This window comes from Dermacentor albipictus, chromosome 7 (assembly GCF_038994185.2).
Source record: "Dermacentor albipictus isolate Rhodes 1998 colony chromosome 7, USDA_Dalb.pri_finalv2, whole genome shotgun sequence".
In the NCBI taxonomy this organism is placed as follows: domain Eukaryota; kingdom Metazoa; phylum Arthropoda; class Arachnida; order Ixodida; family Ixodidae; genus Dermacentor; species Dermacentor albipictus.
This window is the reverse complement of record NC_091827.1, coordinates 92,450,289-92,468,216: the sequence shown is the minus strand read 5'-3', so window position 1 is coordinate 92,468,216 and position 17,928 is coordinate 92,450,289. Positions and strand designations below refer to the sequence as shown.

The 17,928-nt window shown below is 48.4% G+C and overlaps 1 protein-coding gene across 2 annotated transcripts in view; it reads right to left on the bottom strand.

The window, feature by feature from the left end:
• The window catches only part of LOC139047535 (probable glutamate receptor), a 106,166-nt gene that overhangs the window by 56,841 nt on the left and 31,397 nt on the right, over positions 1-17,928 (bottom strand). For both annotated transcript variants that reach the window (XM_070521363.1, XM_070521362.1), the window contains exon 4: positions 7,965-8,126. In XM_070521363.1, coding sequence (XP_070377464.1) covers positions 7,965-8,126 — 162 coding nt within the window. The remainder of the gene's footprint in view (positions 1-7,964; positions 8,127-17,928) is intronic.

Sequence of the window (17,928 nt, the reverse complement as noted above, 5' to 3'; positions counted from 1 at the left end):
TTCAAGGCTCGTCCACTGTCATTTCTGTTGCCGCTTCAGCAAGTTGGTCAATGGTTTGACAGCGAAAGAGAATTCTGGAAGAAAGTTCCTGTAATACACGAACAGGCCAGAAAATGCCTACAGTTGCGTGCTATTAGATGGTCGTGGGTATTCTGCCACTGCGCGCGCCTTCTTTGCGTCTGGTCGGCACTCTCCTGGAGTAACGACGTGACCAGGAAACGTGAGGCACTGAGTGCACAGCTGTACTTTAGCAGGATTAATTGTAAATCCCACATCCTTGATGCGCTCGAGAATTTCGCGATGTACCAGGTGGTCTTCTACAGATGAAGAGCACACCGAGATATTATCAAGAAACACCATAGCAAACTTGTGCTTCACGCCATCGACAACCTTCTCCACTAAAGCCCGGTATGTGACTCAACCAATCAGTGCATGACACTGGGTACACTGGTACGAGAATTCAAGGGTTTGTGGTCAACAGCCACGTGGGAGCCTCCCGATTTCTTTACCACTAGGACTAGTGCACTTGTTTCGCTACTTATGCTGCGCCTTATTAGCACTGCATAGGGCATCTCAGCAATGCAGGCGTCCATCATCTGTTTTCTTTTGGATTGATTGTGCACACTGGGGTACTGTCGCCGGTGTCGATAGAGCGCTCAATGAGCATGGTACAACCAGGCAACTTCGTGAACAGCGCCTCGTACACTCCCTGCAGGCCCTTGAACTCGTGCATTACTCATGCCTGCTGTCGTGGGCTATCGACTGTGTTACATGCCAGTGTCTGGTTCTTGCTTTAAAAGCCTTCCAAGGCAATTGGCATCCTTCATTAGATGCGGGGCAATATTTTTGCCAGTTTTGGAATATGGGAAAACGAGCTGTGGTTCCATACCTATAGTGCACCCTTCCAAAGCAATGTCCAAGGACATGCCAGTGGCTGTCGGATGTCCCTGCCAAGCACAATGTCCTGCCACCGGTCAGACAGACAAATACATTTCTGAACCCTGGAGCCGCCATCCCAATTTATTCTGCATTTGGCAGCCGCGGAGCTTTCACACCAACCTTATGCCAGGTGAAGTGTTCGAGTTTTGCGTTTCTTCCTTGCTCCGTAAGAGCATGCCGCACTGGTGGCCACTAGACCAACGAGACACACGTTGGACCCGGTGTCAAGATGGGCATGGAATGTCTTATTATTCGAACATCCAGGAGCTGCTCCCTCCTTCCGGCTGCAGATGCAATTTGCATTGCGTTGCAGGCACCTGCCGGACCGTTAACTACTGGTGCCAGTTTTCTAAACCCTGGGCCTGGAAGTCCCCTGGCCGGCCGCACTGGAAACAAATGGCACCGTCGTGGCGCCGTCCATTCGCGCAGTTGCGTGCAATGTGGCCGACAACGCCACATTGTCGACAAAACAATTTGCTTTGGTGCTTGCTGGAGTCGATGTCCCGCTCCTGGTTGGTACGATGGTACGCTGGTAAGTTGAGCCTAAACTACGGGCCACTGGTCCCTATGGTACAAAGGGTACACTGCTGCGAGATGAAGGCGACACGTGCATCCAGGCATCCAAATGGCCAAGGCATATGGCAAGTTCGGCACAGAGTGACAGCTGCCATATACTGAGGCACTGCTATTGGGTCAGGAATGATGTGCGCCAGATATGGCAAGTCGTTCACGAGTTGGTTTATTTTGGGTGGCGGAGACCGATATTGTAGTCGGCGCCGCGTTCGCTCTATGAGGCCAAAGCTGTCAGTGCTTTTAGGCTTGCGTAAGTAGACCCCGCCACCAATTGCTGCAGCTGGGGCTGAATTTGGCGCAGGACTCTGTCTAGCTTCGCCGACTCGGGCACTTCCTCGCCAATCCTGTCGTAGTATAAACCGCCACCACATATAGGAACTCTTTTAAGCTCTCCTCGGGGTGCTGCGCGCGTTGGTCCAACTCCTCTTTAGGTCACACTTTCTTGTCGACGTAAGCGAACTCCATCTTAAAGGCGTCGGCAAACGCGTCCCAGGAGACGAACGGTCCGACGAAGCGGTACCACAGTTTGGCGCTGCCATCCGGCGCAGCTGAGATGAAAGGTCTGGCATGGTGTCCACCAGGAATGTCCACCGCCACACACGATCTTTTCACCTTATCAAGGAACTCTTCCAGCGATCGCACGTCGCGGAATCCCCCGAATCGCGGCACCGCTGCTGGCATCGTCTCTGCCCTTGAACGTATTCAGGCGGTACCGGCGTAAGCAGCAGAAGTGGCGATGTTCGCTTCGGCGCTCGGAGCGGTTGAGGTCGAGGATGCTGAGAAAGTTGAGGTCGGCTGTACCATTAGCACTTGCACTGCCAAGCACTCCTGTTTCATCATTGACCCTTCGGTTTGTTGCAGAGGCATTTTCACTAGATTGTACGGAATTCCTGCCAACTGCATCCCAGACGAGCTACCACTTGTGAGGTTTATTAGGCCTAACTCGCGCTTATCGCGCCTTACAACTTCCTGACCGCCTCTTGCCACCGCGCTCGCACAGTGCACACATTCTGCGGAAGGATGTCATTACAGCCCGCGTTTTCCTGCACCACGGCCAAGTAGCACCGCATACTTTGCCCCCTCCCCCTACGGGTGCACGTTCGCGATTGCCACCACGCCCAGCTGGCACAACATACTCTCTTCCCAATGGATGGGTTTCCGCACAGGTGTTCACTGAAAAGCGGCACATACACCTTCCATTTCTGGCACAGCCTCGTAATGCGTCGGACTGCTGTCCTTGCGGAACCCTTGTGACGTGGGTTCAATTCCGATACCTTTAGGGTATATTTTTTGTCGTTGCAGAGCAGAAAGTGCATGAATGCAATTGCATTGCAGAGATGTGTCATGGCATTGCAAAGATGGCGTCAAAGAGTTTTTTTTAACAGTGATCTATGTCGGCGTGAAATAGGTTCATTTATGATTTTAGGAAGTTACCGCAAGGAAACACGGGACTTCAAGTATGGGGCAACACGAAGCACTACTGACAACTGATGATTTAATGAAACGAACGCCAATCTTATATAGATAAGACACACGTGTGCACCCGAAACACAACGTAAAAACCAATAAAACCGCAGAGCTACCTTGAACAGGGGTGCGATACAAAAACTAAGATAAGCGCCGACAGACTGAGGCTCCAAACATGTGTGTATCACATGGAAAGAAACAAAATCACTCCTTGAGAAACAGCAACTGAAGGCGACCTAACGCAATCACCATCTTTAAAGCGTCACATGGCCACTGCCTCTACAATCTCTCTTTCCAGCTGGCCATCTTTCCTACCGATAACCTCAGTATTTGAAAACAAAGCAGAGCACATATATCTGTTGCTGTTGTCGAGGCGGGTGATTTGTGCAGGCGTGGAAAGTGTAGCGATGACGCGGTGAACGCTTCGGCAGAGCTATCCGTGTGGTTGTGGCACCGATAGTGCATCCCCAAACTGTGTATCCATTTGGCGCAATGATCGTGCCACAATGAATATTATATTGCCGCCATTGCTTCTGTCGGCCCACTTGCGCAAACGTGGGCGATTGTGCGAGCAGTTTCAGCCTTTTTTATGCTTTTATTTTATGTCATTACCATGTCTTCAACTTTCTCCGACAATATTTAGGTACTAATAATTAATAATCTTACCAGCTGTATAATTAATTTATTATACAGGTACTAAGGTACTACAGGTAAATTAATAATTAATAATCTCAGTACCTGTATAAGTACCATCCCTACCAGCTTCGTAGACGGCTTTGTGCAAATTCTTCTGTTCGAGTATTGTAGGTCTTTATTGTTGATCTCTTTAATAATTGGCAACTTAATGTACGCATTTGTCTAGAATGCCCCGAACGGGTCTCGTAGAGCCAGGTTCCGTCTGCAAGAGTAGCAGTCTTGCCAAAGTCAGTTCGTGACATCTTCATGTTTATATTCATATATTCCAAGCTGGCATTTTGTTATAATGATTTAGGGACATCCTCAAGCTATACAGCGTGCCCAGCTATTATGAATTGCATGTTTAAAAAAGACGAGGTGTTCATCGCAAATATAACTAATTGCTCATCGTTCACAGTCGAGTAGAGCAGCCGCCATTAATTATGGTGCTGATACCATCGAACTGAATAATGATTTCCAAATAACAAATTATTTATTTACTGCTTTCATTGGTGTGCTGTGAACGAAGAGTTTGCAGAAAATTAAAAGACACTTAAACCTGACATGTTTTAAACCAGGTACTTCTTACCCATGTATTTTTTTCCGGCTGAGAAAGAAAGCTGGCGAAATTGTAAGACTATCATGTGACTAATCCTCCATCCGCAACCAAAAAGCAGCGCCCTCAAACGAGCTCTATGGGAGTTAGTGGGCGCACTCTTTCCACGACGCATCAACCACCAATTACGGGCACTCTTTCCTTGTAGTCACCAACGCGCCGCGCTGTCGCTGGCCGAGCGCGCCCTATAAAGCGCCACATCTGCCACTAATTCCCATGGAACGTGTTTGAGAGCGCGACATAATGCGGGCGGACGCTTACCCACGTGAAATGTTTAATTTTAGAGCGCAGCTCTTACGCGCCCATTCCTGCGGCTAGCGTCAGCGCTTCAATCGGCGTCGTCGTAACCGAGCGAACGAGCACAGTGAAGGGTGACAGAGCGAAGGCAGAGCGCGGGTGGAAGACGGCGATAGCGAAGGAAATGCGAGGAGGAAAGCGGCGGAAGAAGGTATGGCGAAAGGGTCAGAAGAAACGCGTAGTGCCGCGCAAGACGGGCTCTGCGGCGACTACCGGTACGAGATGCCGCCAGAGTAGTGCGCCGTGGTCTGGTCACATATGGCATGCGGCGATACCATATATAGAAACAAAGCGCTGCATGAGCGCAGGTCCGTCTGCGACGGCTGCTGTTAATCGCACCCACGCGTCAACCACGCGCTGCCTCCCGCGATCTCCCGATTAGCGATGTAGTCGCACCACACTTCGCTCAATGTGCAACTTGCCGCACGACAGAATGACCTCGCCGACCAATATATCCTGAAAGGAAAACACATATACAGCTGCGCTCAAATTTCGAATTAGGGAGTATCGTAATCGTCGGTGAATTTTTTCGAGGGCTTTCTTTATCAGTATAAGAAAAAAGAAACGCGCAAAAAGTACCTGGCTGGAAACGTGCCAGTTTAGGTTTCTTTGAATCTCTTGCGAATTCTTCATTGACAGCATGGCATTCAGAGCAGTAATTGAAAAATAAGCTAACAACAAATTAATAATTATTTTAATTGTGCCAAGAAAATAATTACCAGCTGCAGCTCTAGTCGAGTGTGATGCACTTGGTTATATTTGCGTAGAATGGCCCAGCTTTTTTACAGCGTAACTCCTCAGTGCCCGTTCCTACGTTGAGCGTCGGCGTCCTCAGCGTAACCGAGTGAATGAGCACAGCTAGTGAAGGATGAAAGAACGAACGTGGAGCGTAACGAGGAACGAAATACTGCGATGATGAAGAGAGCGCGAGGAGGAAAGCGGAGGAAGAGGGTGCAGCGGAACCATGAGGCAGAAGGCAGAGCAGAAGGGAATGGGGAAACGTGAGAAGAAAATTGTCGTGCCACGCAAGCCGCAATCTGCGGGGACGATGACTACGAGATGACGCCAGAGGAGTGTGCGCTGTCTGCTTGCCGATGACGCCATCGTTAAGGCATCGATAAGGTGAGCACGTCCACCGATAATATATGTGGATACAAATAGCTGCATGACGGAGGTCTGTCTGCGGCGGCTGCTGTGAGCCACGCCGGCGCGTCACCCACGCGCTGCTTCTCGCAATCTTCCGATTAGCGAGGCAGTCGCGTCACAGTTCACTCCCTTTGCAACGTGCCGCATGAGACAGATTGTGAGCGCCAGTCAATGTATCGCGAAATGTAAACACACAGAGCTGCGCTCAAATTTCGCATTACTGACAATCGTCCTCTTTCAAACACGCGTTGTACGATAGCTGGGAGGGTCTGTATATTTTTCTTCTCTACCACCTTCAATTAAAAGAATCTTACGTCGATTAAACTTGCATTCGGCTAAATTAAACTGACGCGACATGTTCGTCACAATGGGTTGACTAAAAGAGCGCGGCAATGTGGTAGGACGTCTATGTAGACTGCGATTTGTCCTCTAAAATATTGGTGGCTCTGACGGCGCACACTTACAAAAGCAACGGGTACTACTTGTCTGGTAGAACCTAGGATCAACAGTCTCGAAAGGATTTAATAAGCGTTTCTGTATTCCTTCTACTCTTTGAAATGAAAGTGCTCCTCTACACCATCACTTAGTGCATCATTTGACTTTTTTGCGTTTTGCCATGTAATATATGTATCACTCATTGTCTTAGCTTACATAAAGGTAAAATGGGGCAGCTGGAGGCACGTAGTTCTAGGCTACATAACGGATTTTATAGCTAGCTATATCCATCTCTCTATTACTTAGGCCGGCAGGCAAGCAATGCGTAGGTATAGCATAACGATCCAAGAATACAGCAAGGAGTGCGAAGATGGAACTCGTAGGCACGGAGGAGGAGGAGGAGGAGGAAAAACTTTAATCTGGTCCTGTACAAGGTGTTGCCACCTGCCTGGCTAGTTCCATGTTGGGACCGGGAGGTCAAGCCTCCTAGCCCTATCACGGGCGTACTGGACAGCCAGGACTTGAGGGATATGATCAGGAGATCTGATCATTCCTAAAAACCGATTCCGGGAAATGCCAGGGCCGAGCGACCCACACTCCCAGAGCAGATGTTCAAGCGTGCATATCTCCTGTTTGCATGCTTTGCATATAATATTCATGTCTGCAATGTTATACCATTTCTTTATTTGTGCAGGTGAATAATAAGACTCTGTCTGTAATTGTCTAAGTGTAAATGCTTGTGCTCTGTTTAGCCTATAGTGAGGGGGTGGAAACTCCCTCCTTCCCATGTAGTAATGTTTTGTAATTTCATTGTATGTAATGAGCGTATCTCTATGTAAGTTCTCCAATCCAGCAGAATCAAAACCATATGTAAAAGCGGCCCGGTCTGTAAGGTCGCGGGCGACGCTGTTGGCCGATTCATTTGGATTGACTGGAATGCCATCAAGTGAACCAAGGTGCGCCGGGAACCAATAAATGTAACGTGTAACATTTGTTTGCCTTTTGTTAATTATTCTCGCAGCCTGCGGGGCAATCTTTCCCCTATTGAAAGCTCTAATAGCCGTTTTCGAGTCGCTATATATTTCGATGAATCTATCGTCTGTTAGTGCGAAGTGATTCAGAATTGTGTTTAACGGCAACAACAGCAGCAACCTAAAGGCAAATAGAGAGAAAAATGCTCAGTACAACAACACTGAAGTGCAAATTATGCTGTCACGTGGTGCGTGCGATGCTGATATTAGCTGCGACTAGCAATACAGCGTCAAAATGTGAATATATGCATTACCCGGGTGCCTTCGAGAGACTATATATTCAATTTTCTGATTTCTGAGTCAGGTTCTCGAGCTTTTCTAACAAAGAAGACTGATTAGCTGTCTAATTTTATTTCCAATATATGGCCTTCTTTGGAGCTGCTTGGCCATGCTGAGATTCGTGAGCTAGTTGCCATCCTGAGATTCGCTTCCTTAAAGCTGCTTAATCGAAACGGTCGTCGCGTTCAAAGATCGTTTTGAGTAAGCAGAGACGGTGACCTTAGGAGCAATATTTATTTATTTATTTATTTATTTATGTATTTATTTATTTATTTATTTATTTATTTATTTATTTATTTATTCAATACTGTGACTCTCTAGCGAAGTCTTGTCGCTCTTCTTTGCATTGTTCGGGCCTCCGAGACGGCACTGCTGAGCACTAACCTTTCGTCTATAGATATCATGCTATTCTGCAGACCATCTGCCGGACACTGGGTGTCACAGGATTGTGCGCTACACGCGGAAGTGCATGCGGCTGTTACTGTTTGTGGTGGTCAGATTCTCACAATGAGGTCCTGGGGCACGTCGGGCTGACCGAAGCCAATGTTCAAGGCGCGGCAGCACTTGAGGGAGCGGAACGGCACCAGCGGTTCCACAAACTCCTTCAGCGTAGAGTTCTCCGGGAGCGCCAGGTGGCACACGGCGCCGATCTGTGCTTTCAGGGGAGACTGCAGGGGAGGAAATCAAACAAGAACGCGAAAGAAGCGAGTTTACCGTTTGCGGAGCGCCCGTAGGCGTGTTACTTCAAAGAACATAAAAAAACGAAACCATCTGGGCACAAGAGGCAAGGCAAGCCTTCTCTGTTGTTGCGCCAGTGGAAAAGAAAACAGCCCTCCCGGCAAAGTCACGAAGAACTTTATGTTCCCGTATGCGAGTAAAATTGTGTGAAAATTCTTTGTTGTAGATCTTTCGTTCTTCAATATTTCGTGTTACAAATAACGCTATTTCGAAACGTTCTTTCATCATTGTCTGCTGGCATAAATGGTGTCTACGTGCCGTGCCTGTATGGTAGACGAGCCAAGCTCTAGTTTGCACCTGCGACACCAGCGCTGATCGGTCCCCTAGCGGAAACATTCTTCAAACGTCGATGGTCGCCTCCTTACACAAAATAGCAACCATGCGCCCGTTTTTGTTGGAGCGCGTGCCACCGCTGACTGTGTTTGCACGTGGGCAAGCGCAACTTCGTCACCCCACAAACTTGATGCACACTGCCGTTTGGGTCGCTCAGTGCCACTACGGCCTAGAGAACACAAAACGCTCGTGAAACTGCTTATGGGGAACTAGCGATGGAGTTTTCACGACACCTACAGCGCCGCCCTGGGGAACGTTCACAACTCAGCCGCCCCCGCGAAAGAAGATTGCTACTGGTACGGGCGTTGCGTGCGCTGAAAGTCGAAGGAAAACAAAAGGACGCCGACGGTACTGTTGCGTATATAAGTGCCACAACTACGTCGAGATGAGGGAGGATGTATCCTTCTGCGACTTTCCATCTAAACCCTACGAACAAGAACGGAGGCGGCGTTGGATACAAGGAGTCAGGCGAGCGGAGTAAGTTCCTGCCTTGTCGCCCTGTCAAGCGGTGTCGGGCAGGTTTCTAAACCAAATTTCGCGTGTGTGCTGGGTTTATTCGATAGTGAAGACGGTCAGCCGTGGCATCCCGTACCAAACAGCAGAATGTGCAGTCGGCATTTCATCGGAAACAAAATGAGCAATAGCATGCACCATCCGGCATATGTACCAACCATTTTTCTTTCGCAATACCACCGCCAAGCCCCTTCCAATGCCACCGCAAGAAGCGAACGACACGAAAAGTAAATATTATCCATTCATTGCCAAGAATTATGTGGGAGGGAAGCTGCCTTGTAATACGAGTTGTGTGTGCATACTGCCGGCGCACGCGCGACTAAGCCACCCATGTGGTTTTTTTTTTTAAATGCGCATGCGGACGAGGACTCAGCGCTGAGATGCATCCGGTAAATTTATGTAATTAGTGCTAAATGTTGTTAAGCGTTGTTACGGATCCAGCAGCAGAGCACTCATACCCTTGCTTGCGCGAGTCAGCTCATGCGATAAGGCTTTATTCTCCATTGACTGCTGTGGCGAAGTAACATCACAATTTTTTATGTCTAGCCAGCGAAATATGGAAACTCTTCAGGCCAACTAATACTTCCGAAACCATTGCGCAGCATGACCGGAGCCATAGCTGCTGGATTTGCGAAGCAGGCTGCGCCGCACGCATGGCAACGGCACACGCGCAACTATTAAAGAAACACACTAGGGTGCCTCGATGCGCGCGCGCCCTCTATAGGGTGAGGTCACCCTTTGGGAGGGCGAGTGCCGCCTCCTCGGCCGGGACAGTCCACCTGCGGCCATTTTCATGCCCTTTCTCGCGGCGGCGCGGCGGCCGTAACACGTGCGTTCGCTCTGTCGCCTTTTCTCTTGGTGCTGACCGGTGGCGCACATCGAAAGATGCCGGGTTGTTGTGTGCCGCAGTGCACCAACCACTCCAGAAAGGGATGGAGAATGTTTCAGTTCCCGAGGGACCCCAAGAGAATGATGATGATGATGTTTGAGGTTTAATGGCGCAAGGGCCAGGTATGGCCAAAGAGCGCCATGCTAGTGGTAATGAATATGTCGTGGTCTGATGGGCTCTGTGAATTTAATGTGACTTGGCTGTAGAGGGGCCTAAAAGAGTTTGTGTAAATTGCATAAAAAATACCCATAATAAAATTATGGCAATGATTAAAGACATGTGCTATGATCACTAAAATACATTAAAAAGAATGATGCATTATATAAAATATGCGAGAGACTAAAATTGTCTAAGAGCACTACTGCCTCGCCAGAGCCCTTGAAACGCAAGGGCCGAGAGGCATGTGCTATACAAGATAGCTATCACAGCGGCATCCTCTGGAGAGAGGAGACGCTAAGAACGTATGGGGCTAATTACATGTAACACAACATCTTTCAGGAAGTCTAGGACTGCGTTAGTGTCAAAGAGTGGTTCTGGGCCGAGTAACATTACAGGATGAAGGGGAATATGCTGCCGGTATGCTAACGGAAAATGTTTCTTTCTGTCTGATTCGGCTTTCCGAATTCTGGCTTTCCGACACTCTAGGAGGACATGGAGGACCGTCAGCCTCTCTCCGCATCTCCCACAGGTTGGGGGCTCATTTCCAGTTAGTATAAAATTGTGGGTGCCAAATGTATGTCCTATTCTTAGACTACAGAATAGGGCATCTGTTCGGCGTGATTTTGTAGCAGAGGACCAGAGTCCTAACTGTGGCTTAATTAGGTGGAGCTTATTATCTGTTTCCGCGTCCCACATGCGTTGCCAGTGGCCGCGCATCCTCCTTCGCAAGAAAGGCCTGAGATATGTGACAGGCACCTCAGCGGTAGGGCTAACGGCTTGCGATGCGATAGACGTGGCCATCTCGTCCGCCAGAACGTTGCCCTCGATGTTCCTATGGCCAGGCACCCAGCATATAATGATATGCTGGTTAGATACGTACGCTTTACACAAGACGGTGTAGAGTTCACTAAATACGGGATTTTTATGTTTGCTGAGTGATTTTAAGGCCTTCACGACGCTGAGAGAGTCTGTATAGATCGCTGCTTTCGGAAGTTTCGATTTTCTTATGTGCTTTACAGCAGAGAGTAGTGCGTAGGCCTCGGCCGTAAAGATACTTGTTTCCGGATGCAGTACATCGGATTCCGAAAAGGATGGGCCGACGGCTGCATAGGATACCCCGGCATTTGACTTCGAAGCGTCTGTGTAGAACTCTGCGCAGGAGTGCTTGTGCTGGAGTTCTAGGAAGTGCATTCGGATTTCGGCCTCAGGAGCGTGCTTTGTAACTTTTATAAAGGATATGTCACATTCTATCACCTGCCACTCCCAAGGAGGTAAGAGCTTGGTTAGGTGCATTAAGCGATGCTCGAGGAGCGGGACATGCATTTCATCGCTAAGCTGCTTCACACGCAGCGAGAAAGGCTGTCTTATGGAGGGACGATTGCTGAAAAGTGTAGCGCACCTCATATCGGTAACGTTATGAAAACATGGATGTTCAGGATTGGAGCGTACTTTAAGGAAATATGTAAAGCTAACGTTTGATCTCTGTAGGTGGAGAGACCATTAATTCGATTCGGCATATAAACTTTCAATCGGGCTTGTTCTGAAAGCGCCCGTGGCTAAGCGGATACCTAGATGGTGAACAGGGTCAAGCATCTTTAGTGCGCTCGGGGCGGCAGAGTTATATACCACGGCACCATAATCTAATCGTGACCGGATGAGGCTCTTATAGAGATTCATTAGGCACTTCCTGTCACTACCCCACGTAGTCTGGGATAGAAGTTTCATTAGGTTTATTGTTTTCAGACACTTTTCTTTAGGATGTTTAATGTGCGGGACGAAAGTAAGTTTATTGTCGAGTATAACACCTAGAAATTTGTGCTCTTTGTTTACAGGTATCTGATGTCCACACATTTCCAAGCAAGGATCCGGAACCAGGCCTCTCTTCCTTGTAAACAGCACGCAGGAACTCTTTTGAGGATTGGTTTAAAACCATTTTTCTCTGCCAACCCTGACACCTTGTTCAATCCATGCTGTACCTGTCTCTCGCATACTGCGAGGTTACAGGATTTGAAGCCTATTTGAATGTCGTCCACATAGACGGAATACAAAATGGCCGGTGGTAAGGAAGCACGAAGCGTTGTCATCTTAACAATAAAAAGTGTGCAGCTGAGCACGCCTCCCTGGGGTACACCAGTTTCTTGTGTAAAAGGACGTGACAGCACATTGCCGACTTTCACCCGGAAGGTACGATCGGACAAGTAGCTTTTTATTACGTTGGAGATATTACCATGAATGCCCATTTCCGATAAGTCTCGCAAGATGCCGTATCGCCACGTTGTGTCATACACCTTTTCGATGTCGAGAAATATCGAGAGGAAGGACTGTTTATGTATAAATGCGTCCCGGATATTTCCCTCAATACGTACAAGATGGTCGGTTGTGGAGCGCCCTTCTCGGAAGCCACACTGATAGGGATCAAGCATTTTGTTCTGTTCAAGGAAATGGATCAGTCGCCGATTTATCATTTTTTCAAATACCTTACACATGCAACTTGTGAGGGCTATCGGGCGGTAGCTTGCCACTGAGGAAGGATCTTTGCCTTGTTTTAAACAGGGACCACAATGGCTTCTTTCCATGTGGTCGGAAGGTACCCTGCGTCCCAGATAGTGTTGAAAAGTGAAAGCAGTGTTACTTGTGTGTCATTGTGTAAGTTTCTCAGCATTTCGTACATGATTCTATCAGATCCTGGTGCGGAGCTCTTGCATGCGCTCAAGGCAGCTCTCAATTCGGCAATGCTGAAAGGACGGTTGTAAGGCTCACTCTGTTGACATTTTCTCATGAGTGCCTTACATTCTTCTATTTGTTTATATTTCAGAAAGGATTGCGAGTAATGGTTGGCACTTGACACGCTTTCAAAGTGCTCTCCAAGTGAGTCCGCCTGATCTTGTAGGGTATCGCCTTCTGTGTTTACTAAAGGGAGTGCATATGCTTGTCGTCCTCTTATCCTATTGACCCTGTTCCAGGCTTTGGCCTCATCTCTGAACGAGTTAATACTCGATAGAAAGTTCTGCCAACTTTCTCGTCTGGCCTGTCGGTGGGTTCTCCTGCCTTGGGATTTTACTTTTTTTAAATTTATAAGATTCTCCGCAGTGGGGGAGGCTTGCAGCAACCCCCATGCCTTGTTCTGATTCTTACGAGCGATCCTACATTCGCCGTTCCACCACGGTACACGTCGTTTGCATGCCAAACCACTTACTTCGGATATGCATTTTGATCCGACATATATTATGAAGGCTGTAGAGAACTCGACTGCAGCATCAATTCCTAACGAAGACAGCTAAGCCCATGAGATACTAGTAAGAGATTGAAATTTCTCCCAATCCGCTGTCTCAATCTTCCACCTAGGAGCGTGTGGTGGATATTCGTTTTCTTTTGGAGATCTTAGCAGTATAGGGAAGTGGTCGCTTCCGTAAGGGTTGTCGTTAACTTCCCATTCAAGCTCAAGCAGTAAAGACGGCGAGACTATGCTAAGATCTATGGAAGAATAGGTTGTGTTTGCAGGAGAGTAATATGTGTGTTCCTTTTTATTCAACAGACAAGCACCAGAAGAAAAAAGGAACTGTTCGACAAGACGTCCTCGTGCGTCTATTCGAGGGTCGCCCCACAGGTAGTTATGTGCATTGAAATCGCCAAGAACAGCATAGGGTTCTGGCAATTCATCAATAAAGGACTGAAATTCATGTTTGCTTAGTTTATAATGTGGGTGTATATAAAGTGAGCAAATAGTGATAAGCTTGTTTAGCAGAATAACTCGAACCACCACTGCCTCAAGGGCCGTTCGTAGCTGCAAACGTTGACAGGCTATGCTTTTTTGAATTACAATGGCGACACCGCCCGATGATGCGATAGCATCGTCGCGATCTTTGCGATAAGTGACATGCTGTCGAAGAAAGTTTGTGTGTTTTGGTTTTAAGTGTGTTTCCTGTAAACACAGCACTTTTAGATTGTGTTTGTGGATGAGTTCTTGTACATCATCAAGGTTTCTAAGGAGACCTCTGACGTTTCATTGTAAGATTTGTGTATCCATATTTAGTGTAAATTAGTGCTGTGTGTACGGAAACGGAAGTGATGCATTAGATTACAGAGCTCTTTCGAGGCCCTGTAACCGGGGTTTTGCCTTTTTTGAAGCGTTCGAGGGAACCTCGCCGCTCCTTAGGCGCTTGGCGCGCCGTGGGGATAGGTGTTGTGTCCATTGCCTCTTGTGAGGCGCCGGACACGCGCTCTTGCGAGCGAGAAGTTTTTCGGGAGAGTCTCACCTCGGAAGGCAAAACCCCTGCGCCCACCTGCCCGGAGGTCGATGGGGCTCCCTGAGGAATTTGGCTGCGCCGGCTGTTGCCAGCGCTGGGAGGGGCCGGGGAGGTCGAGGCAGCCTCGGCTGCGCCTACCTTCGGGGCCACTATCGGTACTGCGGGATCGCTGCGTGTAGCGCAGGTTGCCGCCAATAACTCTTGTGGGGCCGGCAACCCAAGGGTAGCCTGGCCGGTTTGCTGGTTGGATGGAGTAGGCTTACCTACTTCCACCCTGGGGGCAGACGCCAAAGGTGCCTGCTCACTGCACGCGGGCATGGCACTTGGCATTGGCCGCTGCGACGCCGCCCCCCGACGCGCCGCATCAGCATAAGGTGTGTTGTGGAAAGGAGAGCACCTTTTACGGGCTTCCTTAAACAAAATATTTTCCTTGACTTTAAGGGTGATTATATCTTTTTCTTTCTTCCAGTTTGGACAGGAGCGTGAGTAAGCGGGATGGTCACCACTGCAGTTGTCGGAGGGGTGGTCCTGCACTCCACATTTTGCACAAGTTATTTGACCACGGCAGCTCTGCGAGCCATGGCTGAACCTCTGACATTTGAAACACCTTCTAGGGTTGGGGATATATGGTCGAACATTTAATCTGATGTATCCTGTTTCGATAGTTTCTGGCAGTGTGCTGGATGCAAATGTTAGGATAAGATGCTTTGTGGGGATTTCCTTGTTGTCTCGTCTAAGTATAATAGGTTTTACTTCAGTGACATTTTGTTCTTTCCATCCTTCCAAGAGTTCAGCTTCTGTCAAGTCTAGGAGGTCTGCCTCTGACACGACTCCCCGTGAGCTGTTCATTGTTCGGTGTTGCGTAATAGATATTGGTATGTTACCAAATGTGACAAGACTGCCAAGCTTTTCGTACTGTTGTTTCTGAGGGATATCAAGGAGAAGGTCCCCGCTAGCCATTTTCGTTACCTTATAACCTGACCCTAAGGCTTCGGTCAAAGATTTTGCTACTGTGAATGGAGAAATAAATCTAGCTTGTTTTTCAGGACTCCCACTGTGTATTACGTGGTATTTTGGATAGGTCTCTTTCGTGCGGTTGAAAGAAGTGCTTAAGTCTTCGGTGCGTCCCCTCTTCTGAGGGTGACGATCAAGTAGGCGGGGAAATGCGGATGTTCCCATAGTAATTTGGTATGTTTTCAGCAGCAATGGCGGCCACCCACCATGGAGCCCAACTTGGGGACGCTGCAGGACTTAACGGGTAAGGCTGCAGGCGCCAACCGTACACTGCCGCTATAACCTAATATATTATACCCAAGGGAGGGCACATACACAAGGTTAACCCTTGCCGCCGTGGAGAAAGGAAGTAAATGGAAGAGAGAAGAAGACAGGAAAGATGAAAAAGGCGAGAGAGAAAGACGAAGATTGGAGAGGAGGACAGGAAAAGGCGACTGCCGATTTCCCCCGGGTGGGTCAGTCCGGGGGTGCCATCTACGTGAAGCCGAGGCCAAAGGGGTGTGTTGCCGCCGCCGAGGGGCCGTAAAGGTCCAAACACCCGGAATTGGCTCAACCCCCAGGATCCCCTTTTCCCCGGACACGGCTAAGCCGCGCACGGCTACACGCGGGAGGGTCCAACCCTCGTGTGCTCGGGTACGTGGTGTCGCAACACACCAAATGCCTGCTGACGCAGACGCCCCTGCGGGGGACCCCAAGAGAAGGCTGCTTTGGACAGTAAAGACCAAGCGCGACAAGTGGCAACCGACAAACACATCGTGCATGTGCAGCGTGAGTAAAACTTTCCTTCGTATGACAAAGGATTCGCATGTGCGTGCCGTTGAGGTACGCGATTCATTTTTATTGAGAGAACGTGTGGAAGGTCTGAACAGGGACATGTAAATATGATCGCTCTGAAATTAAGTGCCGCTGAGGATTAGCAACTTCGTGCACAGGGATTGTGTGGCAAATGTTGGGAGCAAATTAGATTGCTCACAGAACGAGTATCGCTGCCCGGAAAGTTCCGCACCTTTTAAGAAAACAAAAATGCCCGCGTTCTCTTGACGAGAGAGACTGAAAAAAGAAAAAAAAGGAGGCGTTGTTCGAGTATTTTCCTTCGAATGAGACTTTCTCGCTGAAAAAAAGCTTGAGGCGTTTTTTGGTGCGCCTGCTCTTCTGACTCACTGACTGCATTTTAACTTGAAACAATGAACATGAAATCTCTTCACAATGGCGCACGCAATTCCCCTTCATAGTAAAATAAAGGAAAAGTGCAGTCTATTTCGATTATGTGGGCTCCTAAGCAATCATTATGTTGTGTAAAGGCGAGAGCGTTACTTGTTGCTGAGTGTAGGGCTGCGGCGAAATGCTACTGCAATGTGTAGTGCGGCTATGTAATTTTTGCGAGGCTCCGAAAGTTGCTTATTATGAGGTCGCGACAAAGCGAGACGACAAATCGGTCATATTGCGATCTCTCAGCTGGGTTTTATTTGCGGAGTTCTCACCATGCCCTGCCGCCTACGGCCACGCTTTGCTGTCTCGAGTGGTGATGTGGACGCGAGTGATTGAACCTCAGAAGGTGAAGACGGCATAGCACCGCAACCTCGCTCTCCGAAAACTGAAGGCCAGCTGATGTTGACCGCGGGATTTTCCTTATAATGCACTCGGTAGCTGCAGAAATATTCCGCTGTCTGCTCGCTCCTTCCTTCCCAAGAAAGCTATGCTTGATCCCAAGAAAGCTATGCACCAACTCGCCCAGCAAGAAGTTCTTCTACATTCCTTCACCACGCCGACAGGTTTAAACTTGTGCATTGTCACCCCCGCGGCGACAATACACTCGTCATAACCCCCCCCACCCCCCGGGTTAAATACGGGGTGGGGGGGGGAGGTGCTGCTGCCACGGCAACGGCGGGCTTTTCGCACAACGAGCCAAGGAATGCGAGAGCTGCCCTCGCATTAAAACGTTTAGCGACAGCCGTAACAGTGTACCGACTGCAGCTCACATCACTGATGCCACCTAATTGATTTCATTGCTCGGTATAAGATGCGCGGAAAGCCGCTTATAGTACACATGGCATAATTGTGCTCATGTGCTTGTTACAAATAAAATTAGTGGTACTGTCCTAAAAATTTTATAACAGCTGAGAAAAAGTGAATTTGTTCGAATAGTAATGCATGCGAAAATAAAGCTTCACTTTTTCAGTGCATTCTGCATAGGCTTTTCTTGGTACCTGCTATCACTTATTTCGCACCCTGTCCTTGAGCACATGCACCCCCTCGTCTCTATGACCTGCATTGTTTGCTGCGAGCACATATTCATGATGACTGGAATTTTTGTTCGCACGTTGCTATATTAATTATCTATACTTGGGGTCTGTAAATAAAATCTCGCTCTGGGTGCTCTACGGATGCTCTCCGTCAAGCAAGTGTAAAACAAAGTTTCATTTATGACACACTTGGTTATACTACACAGTTTTGGACATACCAGTTATATGATATACTTGGTTTTGTCTATATCATCTACAGTGAAACAAAAATTCTAATGTGCCTCAACCTTACACATTCATTTGCAGGCTCACTTTGAACCAAGCAGCTTTGAAC